This window comes from Eleutherodactylus coqui, chromosome 1, assembly GCF_035609145.1.
Source record: "Eleutherodactylus coqui strain aEleCoq1 chromosome 1, aEleCoq1.hap1, whole genome shotgun sequence".
Taxonomy (NCBI): Eukaryota; Metazoa; Chordata; class Amphibia; order Anura; family Eleutherodactylidae; genus Eleutherodactylus; species Eleutherodactylus coqui.
This window is the reverse complement of record NC_089837.1, coordinates 134,433,676-134,455,696: the sequence shown is the minus strand read 5'-3', so window position 1 is coordinate 134,455,696 and position 22,021 is coordinate 134,433,676. Positions and strand designations below refer to the sequence as shown.

General features: G+C 40.0%; 1 protein-coding gene across 1 annotated transcript in view; it reads left to right on the top strand.

Moving 5' to 3' along the window:
* The first annotated feature begins 2,297 nt into the window (after window positions 1-2,297).
* The window catches only part of BCHE (butyrylcholinesterase), a 61,962-nt gene continuing 42,238 nt past the window's right edge, over window positions 2,298-22,021 (top strand). Inside the window, exons 1-3 of the mRNA XM_066600672.1 lie at window positions 2,298-2,381; window positions 4,446-4,653; window positions 7,416-8,944. Of these exons, the coding sequence (XP_066456769.1) occupies window positions 7,425-8,944 (1,520 nt within the window). The 5' untranslated portion in view covers window positions 2,298-2,381; window positions 4,446-4,653; window positions 7,416-7,424. The remainder of the gene's footprint in view (window positions 2,382-4,445; window positions 4,654-7,415; window positions 8,945-22,021) is intronic.

Genomic DNA, 22,021 nt, shown 5'->3' with positions numbered 1-22,021 from the left:
CCCAGCAGCTCTCCTGGGGAGCCCATCAGGAAGTCTGGAAACGGAAGGGATTACCGATTAAGGACAAATAGTAGAGCCGCACTATACACCGGGTAAGTCCATATTTCTTTTATCCCATTGGGGACACTCTTTCTGCCATAAAGGAGCGCTATCCTAATATATTTTCTTATATTATAGAGCTTGTCCAAGTTATATAAACTGTATGTAAAGGGGTCCCCCATGACAAAATGACAAAAAGCAACAAAACAGCTCTTACTCACTTCCCCCCGCTTGTGGCTCTGGGTCCATACTGTTCTGTTCTTTCAAAGGCTGCCATCAGCCTGTGGTGTCCTGTAAACCTGCTGCTTGAGCCAATGACAGCACTCATCAATGCTCACTGAATCGGGAGAAGGGAGAGGTGAGCAGGAGCTGCTTTGCTATTTTTCACTATGGAGGACCTCTTTAACTGCAGTTTACATAACTCAGACAACCCCTTTAAAAACGACTCCAATGAATAAACTTTATATAATTTATTGGATGTGAGTAGGATATGCTTCACTTCAAAAGTAGACCAGAAAAATAAGAGCACTATCATATAGAGTTGGTTAAAATTAAAGGGGTTGTCCCGCGGCAGCAAGTGGGTCTATACACTTCTGTATGGCCATATTTCTCACTGAAAAAGGCCCGAAAATAAAATATAATCTTTATTAATTTAAAGGATAAAAAACCCCTCTAGATTCCGGGGGTAATTGAGACCCGAAACAGACACAAAGAGACAAACACACAAAAAACCTATGGGAATTTAAGCAATTGGCTTAGATACATCAATTCATACCGACCTCAGCAACGGAGCAGGTAAGTGAAAAACTTCTTATAACTTCTGTATGGCCATATTAATGCACTTTGTAATGTACATTGTGCATTAATTATGAGCCATACAGAAGTTATAAGAAGTTTTTCACTTACCTGCTCCGTTGCTAGCGTCCTCGTTTCCATGGAGCCGACTAATTTTTGCCGTCTAATGGCCAAATTAGCCGCGCTTGCGCAGTCCGGGTCTTCTTCTTTTCTCAATGGGGCTCCGTGTAGCTCCGCCCCGTCATGTGCCGATTCCAGCCAATCAGGAGGCTGGAATCGGCAATGGACCGCACAGAAGCCCTGCGGTCCACCGAGGGTGAAGATCCCGGCGGCCATCTTCAGCAGGTAAGTAAGAAGTCACCGGAGCACGGGGATTCAGGTAAGCACTCTCCGGTGTTCTTTTTTAACCCCTGCATCAGGGTTGTCTCGCGCCGAACGGGGGGGGGGGTTGAAAAAAAAACAACCCGTTTCGGCGCGGGACAACCCCTTTAACAAAGAGATAATTGTAGGGCTGACACAAGCCCCGGAAAATTAAGGAAATATGTGCAGTTCCTATGGTTATAATAAGCAGCACACTCAATATCTTTAATGTTATCAATAGGCACACTCACTCAGGTCCTCTAAGAAATGGATCACTCTTGAGGAATCACTTATCTATCCTGTGATTGGATGCTCATTTTGGTGTCCTAGGAAAAGTTGCAAAATGGCTTCCTTTCTATACACCCCACTTTTTCCAAATAGAAAATATTTATAAAAATATGCAACAGACTGAAGAACTCAGTGCATAACTTTTCAATCAATTTTTCAAAAAGTCAGATTCAGTTTTTGATCACTGGTTAAACCCAATAGGACCCAAGTGTAGAGTTACTCTAGCCATGTTCTATTTACTTTAACTTCTTTCCCTATGCCCACTTTGTTTTTCTCCAATAGTCATTTGTCAGCCGGAAAAACTATATCTTACAAACAAGACACAGCAATATTCACTTAGGCCACGAGAGAATAAAGTTTACTTCAGCCTTCAGGCACCATATTGCAGGGAAAAAGCCCTGAAGCGGGTGATGGCACTCTGCAAAATAGAATACACAAGAGATCTGTGGTATCACGCCAATTTTTGTATAATTATATTCACTTTCAATTCGTAGAAACTGTGCAGTTTGTATTAATCTAAATTTCATAATTCAGTAATTGCAGCTTTATATAGTAAAATGAATGTAATTATTGTTGCACATGTTAACTCAGTGTATTACCATACCACTATCTCATTGCATTAGATAATGCTTTTGTCAATTATGTGACAGCATTGTGTATTTTTCAGCAGGCTCTATAGACAACAAGACTTATGCATAGAGCAGATGTCAGATGGTAAAGTTGTGTTGTTTGCAGATCATGTTGCTACTGCCAAGTCTCGCGAGCTTTAATTCAGACACAGTTTCTATTAATGTCTGTACTATCCAATTGACAGAACTGAGGCAGCAGATGTACTTCTGGGCACTGAACTACTTAAGATCTTCACTGTTTCTAACTAAAACTTTGATACATCAATACAGGTAAGTGTTGCATCATTTCTGCATTTCAAAAAAGTCTTTGAATCTACCTTGTGTTGATTGTGAAAAATTTCAGAAAAAATTCTCACAGTTTTAGTATTTGTTAGATAGAAACGACTGTATTAAGCTTGCATCATCTGCTGAAGATAAAAGCAGTTAGTGTAACATATATTTCTAAATATGAAGCTAAATGAAATGTGCTACATTTTATTAGTATGTATTTAATGATATCTATTAGTGTGTTCTAATAGATGGATTAACATAAAATAATATATTGCTACTTTTTTAAATTATTTTCGGAACAGCTACTTGAAGATGCATAGATTGTACTACTATGTCTATATTATGTTTGATAGGTTGATTTCTATGACATTATTTGTAACAACATACACTTACAACATGAATTACATTTCGAATTATTGATAAATACATTCCATATTAGAATGCTTTATATTAGTGGTCCACAACCTGTCGCTTTCTAGCTGTAGCAGGTTACAACAAAGACATGAAAGTTGCAGACTTTAACTTATGACAGTCCCCAGCTTTGCATAGATGCAGACATACTCAAGAAATATTGAGATGTTTGCTCGTAATCTGACTTCTACTGAACTAACTTTTTGAATAAGAATAAAAGATTAATTCATATCACTACTAAAATATATTTAAAATATTAAAAAAATATATACATTTAATATAAAATAAACTGAATCCTAAAAACATGCAGGTTATTATCGGCTGCTTATAATAAATATGATCTTTGTGTATTTATTATTACAGCGTTGCCGCTTTCTGAACTTTGTAGAACAAAGTTTTACTTCTTAAGGAACTTGGTTTCTAATTTTAACGTAGTTAAGGATTCAAGCATGTTACCATAATTGGCTTTATTTATGTTGACTCTGCTCCATTGTTCTGCTTGCCAAAGAAAAATGTGTGCGCTAAAAATAATTGAACAATAACTGGGTAACCCGGTGCTATGTGTTTATTTAAGTGGAAAATATCTTAGAAGTTCAAAGAAATTATAATAATCAAATCACATAGGCTTTCTGCATTCAAAGACAGACAAACAACACTAGAGTACATTCTCATTAACATACGCCATGAATAGATTTATTGTTATGGCAGCTATAGTAGAACAGTTGAACATTAATACAGCTTTGTGATATATTTTTTATAAACACTAGTTTATTACCATTCTATCTCCTTCAGTCAGTTGTTAAGCTGCAGTAATTCCTGCTCTATTATCATGTTAAATATACTTGAACTAAAATAGCAGAAGTAATAGGATTAGTGCATCTAATATTAGCGTAAATAAAGTTATTAATATGTAAAGGGCATATGAGGGCAATGGAGCATTTTGGGTTCTCAGCTTCAAGACAATGCAAGGGATTATGTGGTTATAAATAATGACAGATAATGATTTCCCCTCTGTAAATTCAACACTACACAAAAGCATGATCACTGTAATATGACATTAAAGAAATATTAGAGAATATACTTTTTTATATAATAATAGAAACAATACTATAAAATTATATAGCATGTCCAGAATAAAAGTATGCAGACATTTTATATAATACAACTATACTGGGCTTAAAAAATGTCCCAGTTTTGGAATGTGCAATCGCTTTCTTTCATTTTTAGTCTCTTCCCCTCCTGAAAGACGAGGGAGGAGTAGATGATAACATAATGACTTATAAACCTACAATATCATTTGTAGCCTAGCTGGTGAGACATGAGTAATTACAACGAAGCATACAATATTACAAATTAGACGTAGAGCCTCATTGATTATTGAGAGTTGTTCTTGCACTGAGACATTAAACATACTGTATATATGTGGATTATGTTCACTAGGGTGATAGTTATATCACATATTTTTATCTCTGGACTGCAATCATATAGTTATTGACTCTAGATAATCAAATTATCAGGCATTCCACAGGTGAGCCATCAATATAGCGGTGGGTTCATTGTTTCTATTGTTTTTATCTATTTTTTTTACCTTTGTTTCCATTTATGTATTTTGTCATGTAATAAATATTATGTGTTTTTATTCCTTGTTTATAGTTATGCACAATCATTGGTGCGTTGCTGCTTTGTATACATAATGCTCACAGGACAACAAATGATTGGTGACTTGAAAAAACGTTTTCTGAACATCTGACAAAGTTTTCCATTGGAGCAATCATCGTGGAAAGTTCCTCCTCCCCGGCCAGCAGTGTTATCATTGCTGCAAGCTGCATTTATCGATACTGCTGCCAGTGATCATTTTTAGGTATGCAGAATTGTTAAAATTAAGTGATCGTTTTATTGTTTGTAATTGCAGTTCATGATTGTTCAGAAGCAAACACACTGTATCAGCAATTCCCTTAAACTTAGAGAAGTACAATAGATTTGTGCATGAAGTCTGAATGTGGGTTTATATGAAATGATGTGATTTGATTAGAATATCTAATTCTTTACTAGGATATCTGTCTCTTATTAACATGGTGAGATTACGGTGCAATAGGAACCATTTTAGCAGGTAAATGTACCTGCAGTTGTAAAACGGGACCTAGACGTTTCACACAATCTCCTTTCTCCTGCAATCAACTTTCATAATATGCGATTGTAGTTATAATTACATGCAATGGAGAAATGGAGCAATTTCTCATAGCACCAAATTAGCTTCCTTTCCTTTGTAGTGAATGGGGCGCTGCTGCAATGGTCAGAATGGCTGCTACAAACAGTATGGCTTTCTGAGTAGGAACAGAATTGCACTCTCATGTAAGCATTCAAGATCATGATCACGTATAAGAGCAACATACATAACTGTCTAATACTTTAAAAGTCCAGCCAGAAGAGAACCAATTACTACAAAGTCCATTAACTTGGACCCTTTAGAATGAAAAATGTCTATGTTAGTGAGGTACCTGCAAGGGTATCCACCCTTCCTCTTTAACCCCTCCCATTTGCCCCCACCCACCTTAATTCCCCCAACACCAGTAAAGAAGTAATATGCATGTAATGTATATTGATGAATGTAAATCAATACACACTTGCAAATTGCATTGTATATTTGGAATGCTAATAAAAATCCAATGTTCGAAGAGCAACATAGTCCAACAAAATCAGCTAACCGGCGGTGGCCCAAGGAGGCTGACTCCCACTGCTCATATTTTGATGGCCTATCCCACAGATAGGCTATCAATTTTTAAAAGCCAGATAGCCTAGCATTTCTTTAGGATACAAATTATGCAAAAATATATTTCTATCAGTCTGTATTAGATAAATAGGGATTTGTAAAAAAAAAAATGATCAAGAAACCGATAGAAACTGATAGATCCCAAATTAAATGAATTTAAAAAACACTGAAAGCATAGAAAGGTACTGTTTATCATGAGCTTAATCTTTATTAGAAGGGGTAATTGTGTGCAAGCTAACAATCTATGTTGAGGAATAAAGGGTTGACACAATAAAGTATGGGCAACGCAGTTTAATAACAAAATAAATTCCGTTTTATTGAGGCTTTAGACAGGAAGATTCAGAACTGAAGTCCTCACTATAATATTGATATAAAGTAGTGTGAAAGAAGAAAAGTAGAAAGACAAAAAAAAATGTAAGAAGAACATTCTGATTAATTGATCACTGTGATTCATAGAGTCAAGGTAAAGAAGAGAAAGATAGAGGGATACGTCAATAAACCCATAGTAATTTGGGTCATTTATATGAATGGTCAGTAGACAAATTCCCTTTGCAGTGCTATTTTAGTTTATAAAAAGCAACAAGTTACTATCTACTTCTCCATTAAAATGGATTAAAAATCCATAGTTATAGCCTCAATGTTATATGGATTAACACATTAGGATGGCAATGCCTCCATATTAATTCACTTGATACATAGTTGATGGTACCTTGTTTATTCATGTCTATGCTTATGTATTCTGCATATGTCCAAGAACACAACCATTGCTATAGTCATGAGCATAATTTATTTACCAATGATCAGCATGTACTATGAATCTATACTAAATAAGAATGTGCTATGTGTATTCCTCAGTCCGGTTTTATTATATTTTCTTTTAGTTCTTTTCTTTAGTTATTCAAGCTTATCCAGAAATATCCACGGTCTGATAGAATTGATGCTAAATGATTAAACCTATCTCTTCTGTTTAGTTTTCTGCTTGTGTTAATTCCTAAAGATAGATTAGAATGGTTTTCTTACATTAAAAAAAAATATTGCGGGCAGCAAAAAATAGTATAAAATGGAAAAAAATAAATGTTCACATTTCAGTGGGCTACCTCTTCCACCACCACCAGACTGGTTTCTGCTCTTTTGACCCCAGATGTGACTACAGCAGTCATGTACCATCCATCGCTCATGTAACTGCTCAGCCAGGCATCGGTCTCAGTGGGCATCTCTGCATTAATGGAATGTCACTGCTGTGGCCACTGATTGGATAGCAATGAATGGTACATGACCATTGCAATTGCTTCTGGGATTGGAGCGATGGGTGATGGCACATCATATTGGTTGTCACCACACTCTGTCCTCAGCCCTGACTTGGTCTGCCAGTTCACTGTACCTCCCTTGCACTTGACAACCAAAAGACTGATTGTTTTGTATAGTCACAGCATTGCTCTCAATGATACTGAAATGCACCATGACTTGTAGTCTAGCTGACCTGAAAATGTGACAACATATATGCAGCACAATATAACAGATATACGATCATGCACATAGTAAAAGTACAAACAACTTTGATTGGATAAGAATTTCATTTATAAGATCTTTCAGAGGAACATAACAGGTCCTGGAGACTGAGCCATTAGGGAGTGAGTCTAAGGGAATTGACTGTCAATGGTATTCTGCAGCTTGATGTGTGTTGGAATACATGCAAGCTGCAGAAGCTAAATTGAGCAAAATGCTTAATAGAAACAACAGCAAGTATGTTGAAAACCACCAAATTGGCAAACTGGAACATTTCCTATTTCTGTTGTATTTGTTTTATTGCTTTTGCAAACACTTATCATAACAAATTGTTATATCTGTTGCAGTTATCAGTTATGTGGTACAAGCTGACACAAAGAAAGAATATTTCTGCAATATACTTCACAGTGATCTGTGTGCTTTCCTCAACTGTCTGCAGTGAAGATGATGATGTCGTTCTAACCAAATCTGGAAAAGTAAAAGGGGTACAAATATCAGTGTTTTCTAAGACAATCACAGCTTTTCTTGGCATACCCTATGCAGAACCACCAATAGGAGCCTTGAGATTTAAAAAGCCTGAATTTGCCAAACCTTGGTCTGAAGTGTGGAATGCTACAACATACGGCAATTCCTGTTATCAATATGTTGACCAAACATACCCTGGCTTTTCTGGAGCCGAAATGTGGAATCCGAATACACAATTAAGTGAAGACTGTCTTTATCTTAATATATGGATACCAAGCCCAAAGCCAAAAAATGCCAGCGTCATGGTTTGGATATATGGTGGGGGTTTTGAGACAGGAACATCTTCATTAGATGTTTATGATGGCAAGTTTTTAGCTCGGAATGAACGAGTTATTGTTGTGTCATTGAACTACAGAGTGGGTGTTTTGGGGTTTTTGGCTTTTCCAGGTAATTCTGAAGCCCCAGGAAATGCTGGTCTGTTTGATCAGAGGTTAGCACTTCAATGGGTTCATGAAAATATTGCAGCATTTGGTGGCAATCCAAAAAGTGTAACTATTTTTGGAGAAAGTGCAGGAGGAGCATCTGTCAGTTATCATTTGCTGTCTCCTAAAAGTCATTCGTATTTTATACGAGCCATTATGCAAAGTGGAACTGCAAATGCCCCTTGGGGTGCTCTAAGCAGCGCCGAAGCCCATATTCGAGCCTTGACATTAGCAAACATATTGAGCTGTTCCTTTAGAAATGAAACAGAAATAATTGCTTGCATTCGAAGTAAGACTCCACAGGAGGTCATTGAAAAATCACTTTCTGTTTTAACACATAGATCATTGATAGATATTACTTTTCCTCCAACAGTTGATGGAGATTTTCTTATTGATTTACCAGAAAATCTTCTACAACTTGGACAACTTAAAAAAAATACACAAATATTAACAGGTGTTAATAAGGATGAGGGCTCATATTTTTTAGTTTATCACATACCATGGTTTAGCAAAGACCATGAAAGTTTTATAAATCGAACACAGTTTCAAGAAAGTATAAAACTTGCATTTCCCAAAGCAACTGAACTTGCAGTCGAGTCAGTGATTTTTCACTACACAAACTGGGAAGATGAACAGAATCCAGTTCTTAATCGTGATGCCATGGATGATATTATTGGAGATTATAATTTTATATGTCCACTGCTGGAATTCACAAAAAGAAATTTAGAACTTGGAAACAAGGCATATGTGTACTTCTTCAACCACAGATCGTCAAAACTAGCATGGCCAAGTTGGATGGGAGTTATGCATGGCTATGAAATAGAATTTGTTTTTGGAATTCCAATGTACAGGAGACTGAATTACACAAAAGAGGAGGAGACACTTAGTAGAAATGTAATGAGGTTTTGGGCCAATTTTGCAAAAACTGGGTAAGTTTGATTTTCTTTAGAAAAAAAAAAATAAAATGTAATTTATTCTTACTGTAATCATTGTTTTTTAATCTCACGTGAAGTGTTAATGATGATGATTGGTAGTAGTAGTAGTAGTACCCTTATTTAATATATATTCTAGGGACCTTTGATCTGAACAAGCGCATTGTACTTGCAATAGAATTGGCTCATTATACTTGGCAATTAATATTTTATTTCAGTATCTATAAAGCAGAATCAGGAGTTTAACCTATAGAAACTCAATGGAAAGATTTGTACCTTCTTTACTTTTTGGACCCACTTTTGCTTGGCTTACAAATACCAACCATAATATTGCTGTGTGAAAGTAGCCTTATACAAACATCTATTAATAATGTTAAAAGGTTCAGCTGTTCTAAATGAAAGAAAACATAGTTTCATGTTTCACCGCAATACATTCATGTCCAGCCATTTGCTGTTTCCATAATAATATACATTTCTCTCTTTTTGTATATTTGAGCCATCTGTATATTTTTACATGTATTTATAGTTTACTTATATATATTTTTCTCGTATGTATATTTTGAAAGTGCAGATAATTTCCAGCAAATATTAACATTTTCGAGCATTAACTGCTCCATTTTTGAGCGTTCTAACACACCTCATCACCCATCACAATGATGGGGTGTGTTAAAAAGTGCTGTAGTATACTGTGCAACGCGATCAAAAATGCAGCTCAAAATCATGATAAAATGCCGTGATTTCAAGCTGCATTTTCTGAACACATGGGAGAGCAGCCTTACTGTTTTCTTTCTTTTGTCCACTGCTGTATCTCTGTTTCCAGGTTTAGAATGACCCACAGGGGAATACATGGATTCCTTATTGCACCTAAGCCCTGAGTGGGCTCTCAGTCCATTTGATATGCGCACAGCACAGTCCACTTGCTGCACTGCATACAGATTATATGTCCGTATATCAACTGGATAGCTTATCTATTTCTATAGATGTGTAGAATGGCTGAGATGGCATCTAGGCACAGTGATAGGTTGGCCAGTATCCTCCTTTCCTTGGCCTACCTTTTCAATGGCGTTGTGGGTGCCCCATCACCAATTAGTTTGCAACACTGTAAGAGTACATTGACACGGTGTTAGCACGTATACTTGGCTCACAGAGCTGAATAGGCACTTAGTCCAAGGCAAAAGCAAGGCAGCAAGTTACTACTAAATAGAAAAGTATTTATACCCCCTCTACTACTAGGTAATTACAATAAATTAATTTTCAGATTCCTATCATCCCTTCCCTTCCATAGGGATCTATCACTCCCAGCATTCCCTAACAGCAGTAGACCTTCAGGACCTGTTTAAAGTTGTAGTTTTCTCCACAAATTGCATTCCACAAGAAACATTCTCAAGGGTTAGATCAGTGGTCCCCAACCTTTTTGGTACCAGGGACCGGTTTCGAGCAAGACTATTTTTACAAGGCCCGGCAGGGTTGGGCGGGACATGGGTGGGGCTTTGGTTATAGGGGGCGGGGTTATGAAGGGGGTTAGAGTTTAGTGCATTCTTATTTAATTATGACACTTAGAATGTCCTGGCAGTACACACAAAGGGCAGTATATAATCTATCCCCCCCCAGCGCACACATAGGGCAGCATATAATTTATCCCCCCCAGTAATAGACAGCCCCACCCCCCCAGTAATAAGAAGCCCCCCCAGTAATAAGCAGTCCCCCCAGTAATAAGCAGCCCCTTCCCCTGTAATAAGTAGCCCCCATCCCAGTAATAAGCAGCCCCCCCCCAGTAATAAGCAGGTCCCCCCCAGTAATAGGCAGCCCTCCCCAGTAATAACCAGCCCCCCCAGTAAGCAACACCCCCAGTAATAAGCAGGTCCCCCCAGCCAGTAATAGGCAGCCCCCCCACAGTAATAACCAGCCCCCCAGTAATAGGCAGCCCCTTCCCCTGTAATAAGTAGCCAACCCCCCCAGTAATAAGCAGCCCCCCCAGTAAGCAACCCCCCAGTAATAAGCAGGTCCCCCCCAGTAATAGGCAGCCCCCCCAGTAGTAAGTAGCCCCCACCCCGGCGCCCCCGCTGGTGATCGCTTCAGTGGTCAGCGGCGTCGGCACGCTGCGGGCCACATAGCACAAGGCAGTGGGCCGGATTCGGCCCGCGGGCCTTGTGTTTAGAGCAAGAGTTCCCGGGGGTGCCGCGGACCGGCGCTAAACACCCAACGGCCTGGCCCCGGTCCGCGGCCCGGTGGTTGGGGACCCCTGGGTTAGATGACGTGAAAACCATACTGACATGTGCTTCTGCCACAACAGTTTTAAAATTGATTGCTAATGCCCCCATAGATAAACTGCTATTTACGTGAAAACTATGCAGCATTAAAAACTAATTTGAAAACTGCTGTTTGATAAAACTGCATGTCGGCACAGTTTCTAGCTATGTTCTGGCCATTATGTATGATCTCACCCTTTACAGGATATGCTATAAATGCCATCCTCATCTATCTGATGAATGGGAGCCCACCAGTTCTCACCCCCTCTTTCTCCACATACTTCAGTAGAGGCGTGGCAGCAAACAACTTTGCCATTGGTGTGTTTCAATGTGACAGCTGGGAATTTGTGACATAGGCTCATGTAATATTTTAATGTAAATGTACAATGGGCCCCTAGAATAAATTGTACTGGCAGCAAGCCCTAGGCACCTTAGTCCGACATTGTCTGTAACCGTCAGACATCTGTAAGGTCTTATTGAAAAGCACTGCTTTGTGCAAGTTGCTCTCTACTACGTAGTTTTAGGCCACCGACACACGGGCAGGTCGGACCCCGCATGCAGGATTCCTGCAGCGGAGTCGAAGTTCAACCCCAACTTACCTCTCCACCGTCTTCTCCTCTGTCGCAAATGTGCCATCCGTCGCTATAGCGATAACATGGCTCATGCGACCATTCTGCAATGATGATTGCAGAATGGGCGCGGGATGGCTGGCTTCCATTGATTTCAATGGAAGCCGGCCGTGTGTAGCCCGCACATAATTGCAGCATGCTGCAATTTCTCCCCTGTGAATGGAAAATGGCAATCTATTTCCGCTTGTGGACAGGAAATTGCATTTTCTCATAGCCTGCTATGGGCTGGATTTGCTGCAGAATCCGGAGGCGGAATACCGCTCCAGATTTTGCAATGCAAATCCGCCGGTGTGCAGGAGGCCATAGGCCGGCTGCAGACGGGCATAGGTTCCATGACGGGATTCCCCGCAGAATTTCTGCCCCTGGACGCCTGCATAGGATTGCATTACAGCACGCAATCCTATGCAGACGGCCGCGAAATCAGGCGCAACAAACAAACCGCGGTATGCTCTAATTCTGTGCGGGGCTCTGCGAGCCCCACACAGAAACGTCACTCACCGGCCGCTGGCTCCGCTCTGCGCATGCGTCGGCTGCCCGGCAGCCGACACATGAAAGAGCCGGAGCCGTGGGAGCGGGTGAGTCTGTCGTGCTCTCTGCAGGCGCATCCGACCCAGCCGTCTGCAGGCGGCCATATGATGAGATAAATATAAACTCCATATAAAGTTACTTTATTTGTGGTAAACTAAATATGTTATCATGCTAAACATTTTCTCCTTTGATTTATTATTTTAAGACATTGTCCAATTGTTGATCTTTCTCTATTATGTCAGCTCACCAGGTTTAGGTACATAATTGCTCAAGAGATAGTTCAGATGCTATATGCATGCTTCCAGGAGATCAACAAAGTGACATTTGAAAACATGGAGGCAGTTTAGAAACTTCACAGGACTTTATAAACTAAGATAATATAAACAAGATAATTGCAAGCAACAGAGTAGCACAACATGATATTTTTCTATTACGGAACAGTAAAAATGTGTCACAGAATAAGCCAGAAAGCACAAATAATTATAATTAAAATTGACATTTCAAACAACATTTGAGGACAGTATGCTATTATTTAGTGAAATATTCCACCCCAATATGGTATGTAATAACTGTATTGCATTTTATATTTTAGCTGACATAGAAACTGTGCTTGTAGAGGAAAACGTGGTCAGATATATGGGATTTGATGGATTAGACATAAAATTATGGCTATATTCTATATCCATGCAGATCCCCTAAATAGTTGTATGAATGAGGACATGCTCTAGCAGTATTTCTTAGGTCCAGTCCTTAGGCCGGTCTCACAGGACTGGATTTGTATTGCAGATTTCGCGATCGACGTCTGCATAGACTTCCAACGGCAAAACGCAGCTATTGAAAGACATGTAGTTTCAATTTTTACACTCACGGATATGAATTGCTTATTCCGCAAGTGGAAGCAAAATCGTAGCATGCTTTACTTTGACAAAGAATCCGCATGGAAGGTTTCCATTGATGGAAGTACCAGAACTGCAGCCCATATGCAATTAACATTGCGTATGACTGCGGTTACCCCCAACATCACTAAGTGACGGTGCCGGAAATACAAACAAAGCAAAAAAAACTGTACTGTGCATGATCTTCTGTGACCCTCTGCGGTCATCCACAGTACAGTTAAGGCCTCGTTCACATGAGCGTGCATTTGCACGTGCGTTGGTGAGGACAAATCTGGGCGTACATGCACATGCCAAAACACACCTGAATGAAGCTCTGTGCAGCGCTGTCAATGGGCCCGCCGCTGCTGTCGTCGGCCCAGTTGAAAGCAATGGCCTGCCGGCGACCCCTGCAGTGATTTTCAGGGAAGGGCTTTAAATATAAGCACTTACCTGAAAATTATCCCTAGCTGTAGTAAAAAAAATTAAAAAATATACACTTACCTGTCCGCTGCTGCAGGGCTTCAGGCGTGTCTAGCCGCATGCTCTCCCTGCACTGTAATGAAGTTCTTTCAGCAGATGAGGATTTAAAATCTCCACCTGCTAAAAGGGCTGCGTCTGTTTGGCTTACATTTAAAGCCCTTCCCCGAAAATCACTGCGGGGTGTGCCAGCAACCTATTGCTTTCAATGGGAGAGCTTCACGATCCTCTGCCACAGCTGTGACAGTTGTGGCAGGAGATTCTTCACTTGCCGTGGGGAGTCTTCTTGTCACTGAACACTGTGACAGTGCTGTCACAATGTTCAGTGACAAAGGGACTCCCCGGGGGAATATTGACATGCACCACGGAATATTGCATGCACGCATGTCCTATGTTTTTTGGTACGTGCGTTTGCATGCCTGTAAAACATGGAAAGGCTAACACAGCATAGGAAACGAATGGTTCTAATAGACGCGTGGTTATGTGCGCACGATTGTACGCACATAAACAGGCTGTTGAATAAGGCCTAAGGGAGGTATACAGGGTCTCAGGCTGGGCTCACAGCCGTAATCCCATGCAGGCCTCCCGCATGCGGAATCTCACCCGTTCATGTGAGCCTGGCCTTAAGTACCATAACAGATCATGATTTGAGCGTATCCCATAATCACAGCAGTTTTATCAATTCCTGGGGCACTGACAATAATTATATCACCTGTACAATGCTAAGAAAATCCTGAAAACATGACCTATAAAGGTACTGGTAGATCAGAGTAAAGACACATTGCCCTATGATTTTTCACATAATATAATAATGATCTAGCTTACAATTAACATGATGATAGCAAACTATTTTCCAAAGAGTGTTTACATTTCTAATGATTTCTTCCTAACCAGTGTTGAGAACTGAATCAGTAGAACCTGTTTGCAGGTTGAACTTTGCTCGTAAAACTTGGGCAGCTCATCTTGGCGGAACCAACTAAAAGAAGGTGGTGGTTCACTGTGACTAGCTCTGTTGCCTTGCAGTGCTGGGGTCCCAAGTTTAAGTCTGACTAATGACAACATCTGCATGGAGTTTATATGAAGAATGATGAGAAACAAAAGGATTATATATAAACTCCACGCACATGTTGTCGTTGGTCAGATTTGAATTTAGCACTCCACCACTGCAGGACTAATAATGCTAACCACTGGTCTACCATGCCTCTTCATTTTCCTTTCCCCTACAACGAAAAAAACAGGGGAACCTACAAACTCCATGCATCAATATTGCTAAATATCCAGAGAACACCATAGAACAAATGTTTTAGGAGGGTATCGACTATCATTCATTAAAAATATTAGTTTTAGAGTTAATGTTATAAATACATTGTGGATGTAGTAGCTGAGATTAGCTCAGATCCTTTTACTTGCATTCAAAATAAGGAGACTTGAATTGACTTGACAGCTTGCATTTCTGAATAACAGTTTACCAATAAAGGCATCATCTCAATTCAATTAGCTGCTAATTTTCTCTAAATACCTTGCATGTTCCCCCTCTCTGGTTAATGTAGTGTAAACTGACACGGTTACAAAACAAAGTTTCTAGGAATAACAGAATTGGTAATCTCTATATTTTTGTATGTTTCCTCCTGACGTAAAGTATTTTGAAATGACCTTCTATATTCATATACGTTAAGTCAAATAAATGTTTTTATTGTAAGCTCACTCTCCAGTTCCTTTTGTCATATTGATAGCCCCAAACTGGAACCTAGGGACCACCTGTCTCAACCTTGATAGATATATGCAGGGACACCAGACAAGGACATAACACACAACAGGCATCTGCACAGCTACAGATGTAGGTGAACGCCAGCATAGGACATTGTACACACCAAGTGTCTGCACACCTACAGACATACGAGGCACCTGATGTAAACTATGACTGGTACATTGGAGAAGCCATTGTTCACATCAGGTGCCTGCACACCAACTAACAGACACTGGACAAGACATGGTTCACACTAGGTGTCTGCATACCTACAGACACAGGGGAATCCCACCCAGAACCTCATGCATGCATATGTATACTGAAACAGACATAGTTTAAATATCTGCATCCAGACACGTAAGGGACAGAGCATCAGACATCACCCATCTGACGGAGAAGGGGCAAAGCATGAGACATCACACATCTGACTGAGAAGTGAATAAGGTGTCAGACATCACACATCTGATAGAATAAGGGACATCTAATGCCTGGAACTACACCTGACAGGTGTAAGGAAGCAGGGACCCGCAGAACAAGCAAATGCGGGAACCAGGTGTCCATCTTCAGGGAGTGTGTGGGAGAACGACTAAAACTAACAACACAGTAGGCATGACTCCAAACACAATAGTTCTAAGAGGGAAGGATGAAAAAGTGATAATGCACAGCACCCTCTAGCAAGAAGGGCTGGTACTTATATATACAGATGTATGATGATTGGCTGGCTGGAGAACTCTACACCATCAGCCACCCAAATCACCAACACCTATACCAGTGTGTTCCCGGGAACCCATAGTACTACAGATACCAAGAGCACAACATGGCAGTATTGGTTAATTACCTTTTATATATATTCATTCAAGTATTATTTATATATTAACGCAAGCAGTGCCCATATTAATTTATTCATATATCACATTAATTTAAGGTATTAACAGTTTTATGACCTAGTTGAGATTCATTTTAGATCTATTTTACATACTGTGCATACTATTTTTACTAAAGCACTTAATTTATTGATGCTTCTGACAATTAGCATGAAGCATGTAGCGGTACATTCACAAAAGGCTACATGCCAGGATACTGGCACACAAAAGTTTAGCTTAGCAACTTTTCTTCCTTCTGGGCCAGCCCCGCTGCCTTTTCAAAAAGTAAGAAGGACTTGTTGGGAGGACATGACCACCTCAATCTGATAAAGTTTAGTATAATTTAGGCCAGGAAATGGTGTAAATTATGCCAGGAATGTACGCGTGGTCAGGACCAGGAGTACATTTCTCAGAAGATATACAGACCTGCCAGGGATGTGCTAAATACATAAAGAGGCGTGTGACTCTTCAAATATTCAGCGCGCTCTACGCTGGGGGAAATCATGCTAAGCCTGGCATAGAGAAAGCTAGGCTTAGTAATACTTCCCCCCAGTTTCTGTCATTCCATGCTGCTCTCTTGGGTTTCTGAGTAACTATTTCCTCTTGCTCATGTACCATTCGCTGAAGTGCGCATGAGCTCTGTTTTCACTAAGTTTGTAATGGATATTTAATGGATGCATACTGAGTATATTTAAAGGGGTTGTCCCGCGCCGAAACGGGTTTTTTTTTTTTTCAACCCCCCCCCCGTTCGGCGCGAGACAACCCCGATGCAGGGACGTACAGACAGCTTACCGGAGCGCTTACCTTGATCCCCGCGCTCCGGTGACTTCTATACTTACCTGTGAAGATGGCCGCCGGGAACCTCTTGCTCCGTGGACCGCAGCTCTTCTGTGCGGTCCACTGCCGATTCCAGCCTCCTGATTGGCTGGAATCGGCACGTGACGGGGCGGAGCTACACGGAGCTGCTCTCTGGCACGAGCGGCTCCATAGAAGACAGCAAGAAGACCCGGACTGCGCAAGCGCGGCTAATTTGGCCATCGGAGGCCAAAAATTAGTCGGCACCAAGGAGACGAGGACGCTAACAACGGAGCAGGTAAGTAAAAAACTTTTTATAACTTCTGTATGGCTCATAATTAATGCACAATGTATATTACAAAGTGCATTATTATGGCCATACAGAAGTGTATAACCCCACTTGCTGCCTCGGGACAACCCCTTTAAGGTCCGTCATTCACTTTGATTGCTTCAGACAGATCTGAAGCAACTCTTAGTGAACGCGCACTTGGCATGGACCGTGGAATACAGGCAAACTGTTAGCGATATACAGATTCCTTTTGTGAAAGCATAATAACCCGCTGTTCGTTGCTAGCAATTTAATTTCTGAATGTGTTTGGTTTTAAACTCAGAATCTATGTAAATTATGCTTAAATATCTGTCCAAAATTTACCTGAAAGGTAAAACGCTTCTTGTTTTAGCGCCATTGCTGACTAAGAATAGTATAGTTTCTGACACCGTATGAACTCATCCTGTATACTTAAGGGAAGGGGCCTCATTACCTGAAACACTGTGTTTTATGGATAGCCAAAAAAGTCTGTATTTATGGAAAAGGAATCTGTACTCTGCATGTGAATGATCATTTGAAACATACTATTTTTTTCGAGGGACAAAGAAGGCTCTTTTGATCATCAAGAGCTTTTAACTGGGCAGCGGTTCTCATATTGTTATTCAGTGGTGTTGTGCTTAGGGTGGTTTCACCTCTGCATCGGGACCTCTGACCGGAGGTTCCATCGTAGATCCAGCTGAAAATACTGGAAGAAAAAGCATCCAAAAGCCGGGGAGCTGGCCAGAAAGCGAGCGGGCCCCATTATAGTCAACGGAGTCCACCTGCTGTAGTTCAGTTCTGCCTACAGACGGAACTGTTCGGATGCTGGGATTCTGCTTTCCTGCTCCCTGAATGGAGTAGAGTATAGCCAAGAAGTATAACAGCCATATTATCACAAGCGAAATAATGCAGTTACTTGGGATTCACTATTACAGGACAGGGAAAGAGAGTGATGGTAACTGGATAATGAGGATGGAGATGATGATGATTAAATTAATGAAACTGGCAGTGAAGACTGGAGCAAATTGTATGGGACAGAAATAACAACCAGAGAAACCTCTCCCTGACAATAGCTCTCCATTTGTCTCTTCCCAACCTCAGGTAATACTGACCCTAGCATCAACACCACTATCCCTCAGTAAACTTGAGTTTTTCTTACTTATACCCCTAGGCCTAGTTTCCCATGGGCGATCGCAATTTTGCCGCTCAAAAATTGCAGGAAATCGCATCTTTGTTTCTGCAATTTTGGAGCGTCAGCGCTGCTTTTTTTAGAATAATCTTGCATCGCATCGCTGCCGCCCGTGTTAAAATCACGTGAAAAAAATGCGTGTTTTTATTAACGCAAAAGTCAATGGGGCTTTCTAATTGTTAAAATGGCATCGTAACACGCATTTTTTGGGTTGCGAAGCGATAAAAAGAAGCCTCCATAAAGAAACATGGGAGATTAAAAAAAAAAATCGCACACCGCAGAAAATAGAACATACTGCAATTTTTGTTATTTCAACAATGCATCAGTGAAAACATTGGTTTCCTAATCTGCTTTTTTACTGACCATCGCATCAGGTGAAAATCATGCAAAAATTGTGCGATTTTCTTGCTTGTGTGAAACCACACTGACTAGGACTCAGACAAAAGATAAATAAGCTGGCTAAATAATGATCCCAGACTAAGCAGATGCAAAGAATAAAGGCTAAAACCAGAGACAAAGAAACAAGACTTGATTAAACAGCCAGGGAAGAATCAGGAGGCTACCCATACATATTAGATGGTTGGCCAACTGATGAAATTGGCACGTTTGTCCAACATTAATATAATGTGTATGGCCACTTGTACAGTTGGAAAAGTTTAACATTTAAATAAATGAAAAAGATAATATATGAAAACATAAATAAGCATTTGAGTGCATATATTTTATGAGAATGCACTTCAACTCATAGGAAAAAATATTTCTTTTATTTTCTATGGCTGACATTTTACAGTACAGCAGACTTAACACAAAAATTATGTAAATATTTGTATGCTGTTAGTGATCTATTTATTTCTAAACTTAGCTGACTGCAGCATCAATATTACTTAATAAGGAATGGAACAAAGCTTATCACTAATATTAATGAAGGAGATCATAAAAAGACATTTGGCTACAGACCAACTGGGTTTCTGTCCAACAAACCGCAAAGTAACTTATCCATTCTTGCTGCCTGAAAAAGAAATGTTATGTTTTCTCTTATCCATTGTTGCCAAGACACTAATCAACTAAAAGAATACTGATAGAATCCAGCATGATGACAGTAGGCTGGAAACTTTAGCAGTGCTATAAAGTATCCTGACTTTTTCTTCCTCAGTTACTCATTAACAATATACTAGTATTTCTGCTAGTAGTAGACAAATATGCATCTATGCATTTTGAATAAAGCTGCAGAGTGATAAACGCAGGGAAATAAAAAAAAGTGTCACAATTATATAAAATAATCAAGTCTTTAAAACTTGATTTGTAGTAAACACGTATACAATAACATTGCTGTGTGAGACAGGAAGCCCCAATTACATAATAATAAGTAATTAGAGATAAGCAAGCACCCAAGTGCTCGGGTCCGCGTTATTCGAGTCGAGCTTTTCATAAAATTCAAGAGCTCTACTCAAGTAACGAACCCCATTGACTACAATGGGAGACTCGAGCTTTTTTGCATGTGGGACGCCGGGTCCTGAGCTTTTTTTTTCGTCTCTCTCTCTTGCCAGCCAGCCAAAAAATTTGCTGATGACGCTCGCTGCGTCACCGCGGGGAGGGGCCAAAAACTGGGGCTGGCTTCGAACACGGCTTGATGCTCGTTCGAGAAATGAGCAACATCGAGTACGCTAATGCTCGAACGAGCATCAAGCTCGACAGAGTATGCTCGCTCAACTCTAATAGTAATGTTGGAATCTAAGTTTGAGTAGACGCTACTCTATGAATGTTACAAACTTTTCCTGATTTCCATTTTCCCTTTACTACTTTGGAAATTATTGAAAATTACGCAAATTATCACAATTACTTACTTATAATCAAAATGATTCTATTCTCATGCAAAATTAGTTTCAAGACCATCTGTAAGCTCATCTGACATGTATTTTTCAGTATGTACTAGAGATGAGCGAACGTACTCGGATAAGCACTACTCGTCCGAGTAATGTGCTTTATCCGAGTATCTCTCCGCTCGTCCTGAAAGATTCGGGGCGCTCCGCTGCTGACAGGTGAGTCGCAGCGGGGAGCGGGGCAGAGTGGGCAGGAGAGAAGGAGAGAAAGATCTCCCCTCCGTTCCTCCCCGCTCTCCCCTGCAGCTCCCCGCTCCGCAGCGCGTCCCAAATCTTTCAGGACGAGCAGAGAGGTACTCGGATAAAGCACATTACTCGGACGAGTAGTGCTTATCCGAGTACGTTCGCTCATCTCTAGTATGTACTAAATTCTTGCATTCTCCATAAAATAATAATTGTGATTGTGAAGTATCTTCTCTTGCAATGCTGCCATTCTTCTGTTACACCTTCTCCAGGAATAAATGAATAATTGGGTGCTGCTATTCCTTCTGTCATTTGTCCCTACACACCAACACTATCAAATCAGTGCTGACAGTGTCAGTCTGTGGATGGACATGCCCTACTGGGAAAATGGTCACTATTAGGCAGGAATCACACATGTGATTTTTGGTATAGTTTGGTACTGGTTTTTGACACAAAGAGATGAATGTATCCAACATGAAGGAAATGTAAAATTGCTTCCTTTATATTTCCCCTTCCTTTCAAATTCACTCTGGACATTGGTTTAAAAAATATAACAACCTTAAAGTTGGTCAGCTCCTCCCTTTGCCACCCGATCTGAGATCCGCTAAGAAAAAAAGTAATCAAAAAGTCTTATGTATTTAAAAATTATCCCAACGGAAACAACAGTATGTACCACACAAAATGAACCCTCACACAACTATATTGATGGAAAAATAAAAAAACATATTGTGCGCAGAAGATGGGGACAGAAAATAATTTAAAAAAATTAAATATCTTTAAAAAAAAGTAGTACAGCAAAAATAAATAAATATAAGTTTTGTATCATAGTAATTGTACTGATCCATATAGTAAACTTATCATGTTATTTTTGTTGCAGTTTGTGTGCTGTAGAAACAAGACACAACAAAAATGGTGGAATGTCGTTTTTTTTCCATTTCTTTCCACTTAGAATTTTTTTAAGTTTTTCAGTACCTTATATGGTACATTAAATAGTACCATTGAAAAATACAACTTGTCCCGCAAAAAACAAGCTCTCATACAGCTAAATCAATGAATAAATAAAGTTACGATTTTTTTAGGGGGGGGAGGAAAAAACGTAAATGTACATATTTTCTTGGATATCCCTCCAGATAACTTGATCAGGATGGGGAAGAAAGTGCGAGCAGCAAGCCAGGACACATAGGTGCTGTGGCGGGCTGTACCTCCATAGGGGTCTCCCGCCAGGCTCCAAGTGAGTTCTTTTCTCTATATGCACTTATATGATTATACATTCTATACTCATGGATTTTTTGACTAAAGCATATTACAAGGCGCTGTTCATCTGTTTTTTATGTATCTCTCCATAAGCTTCT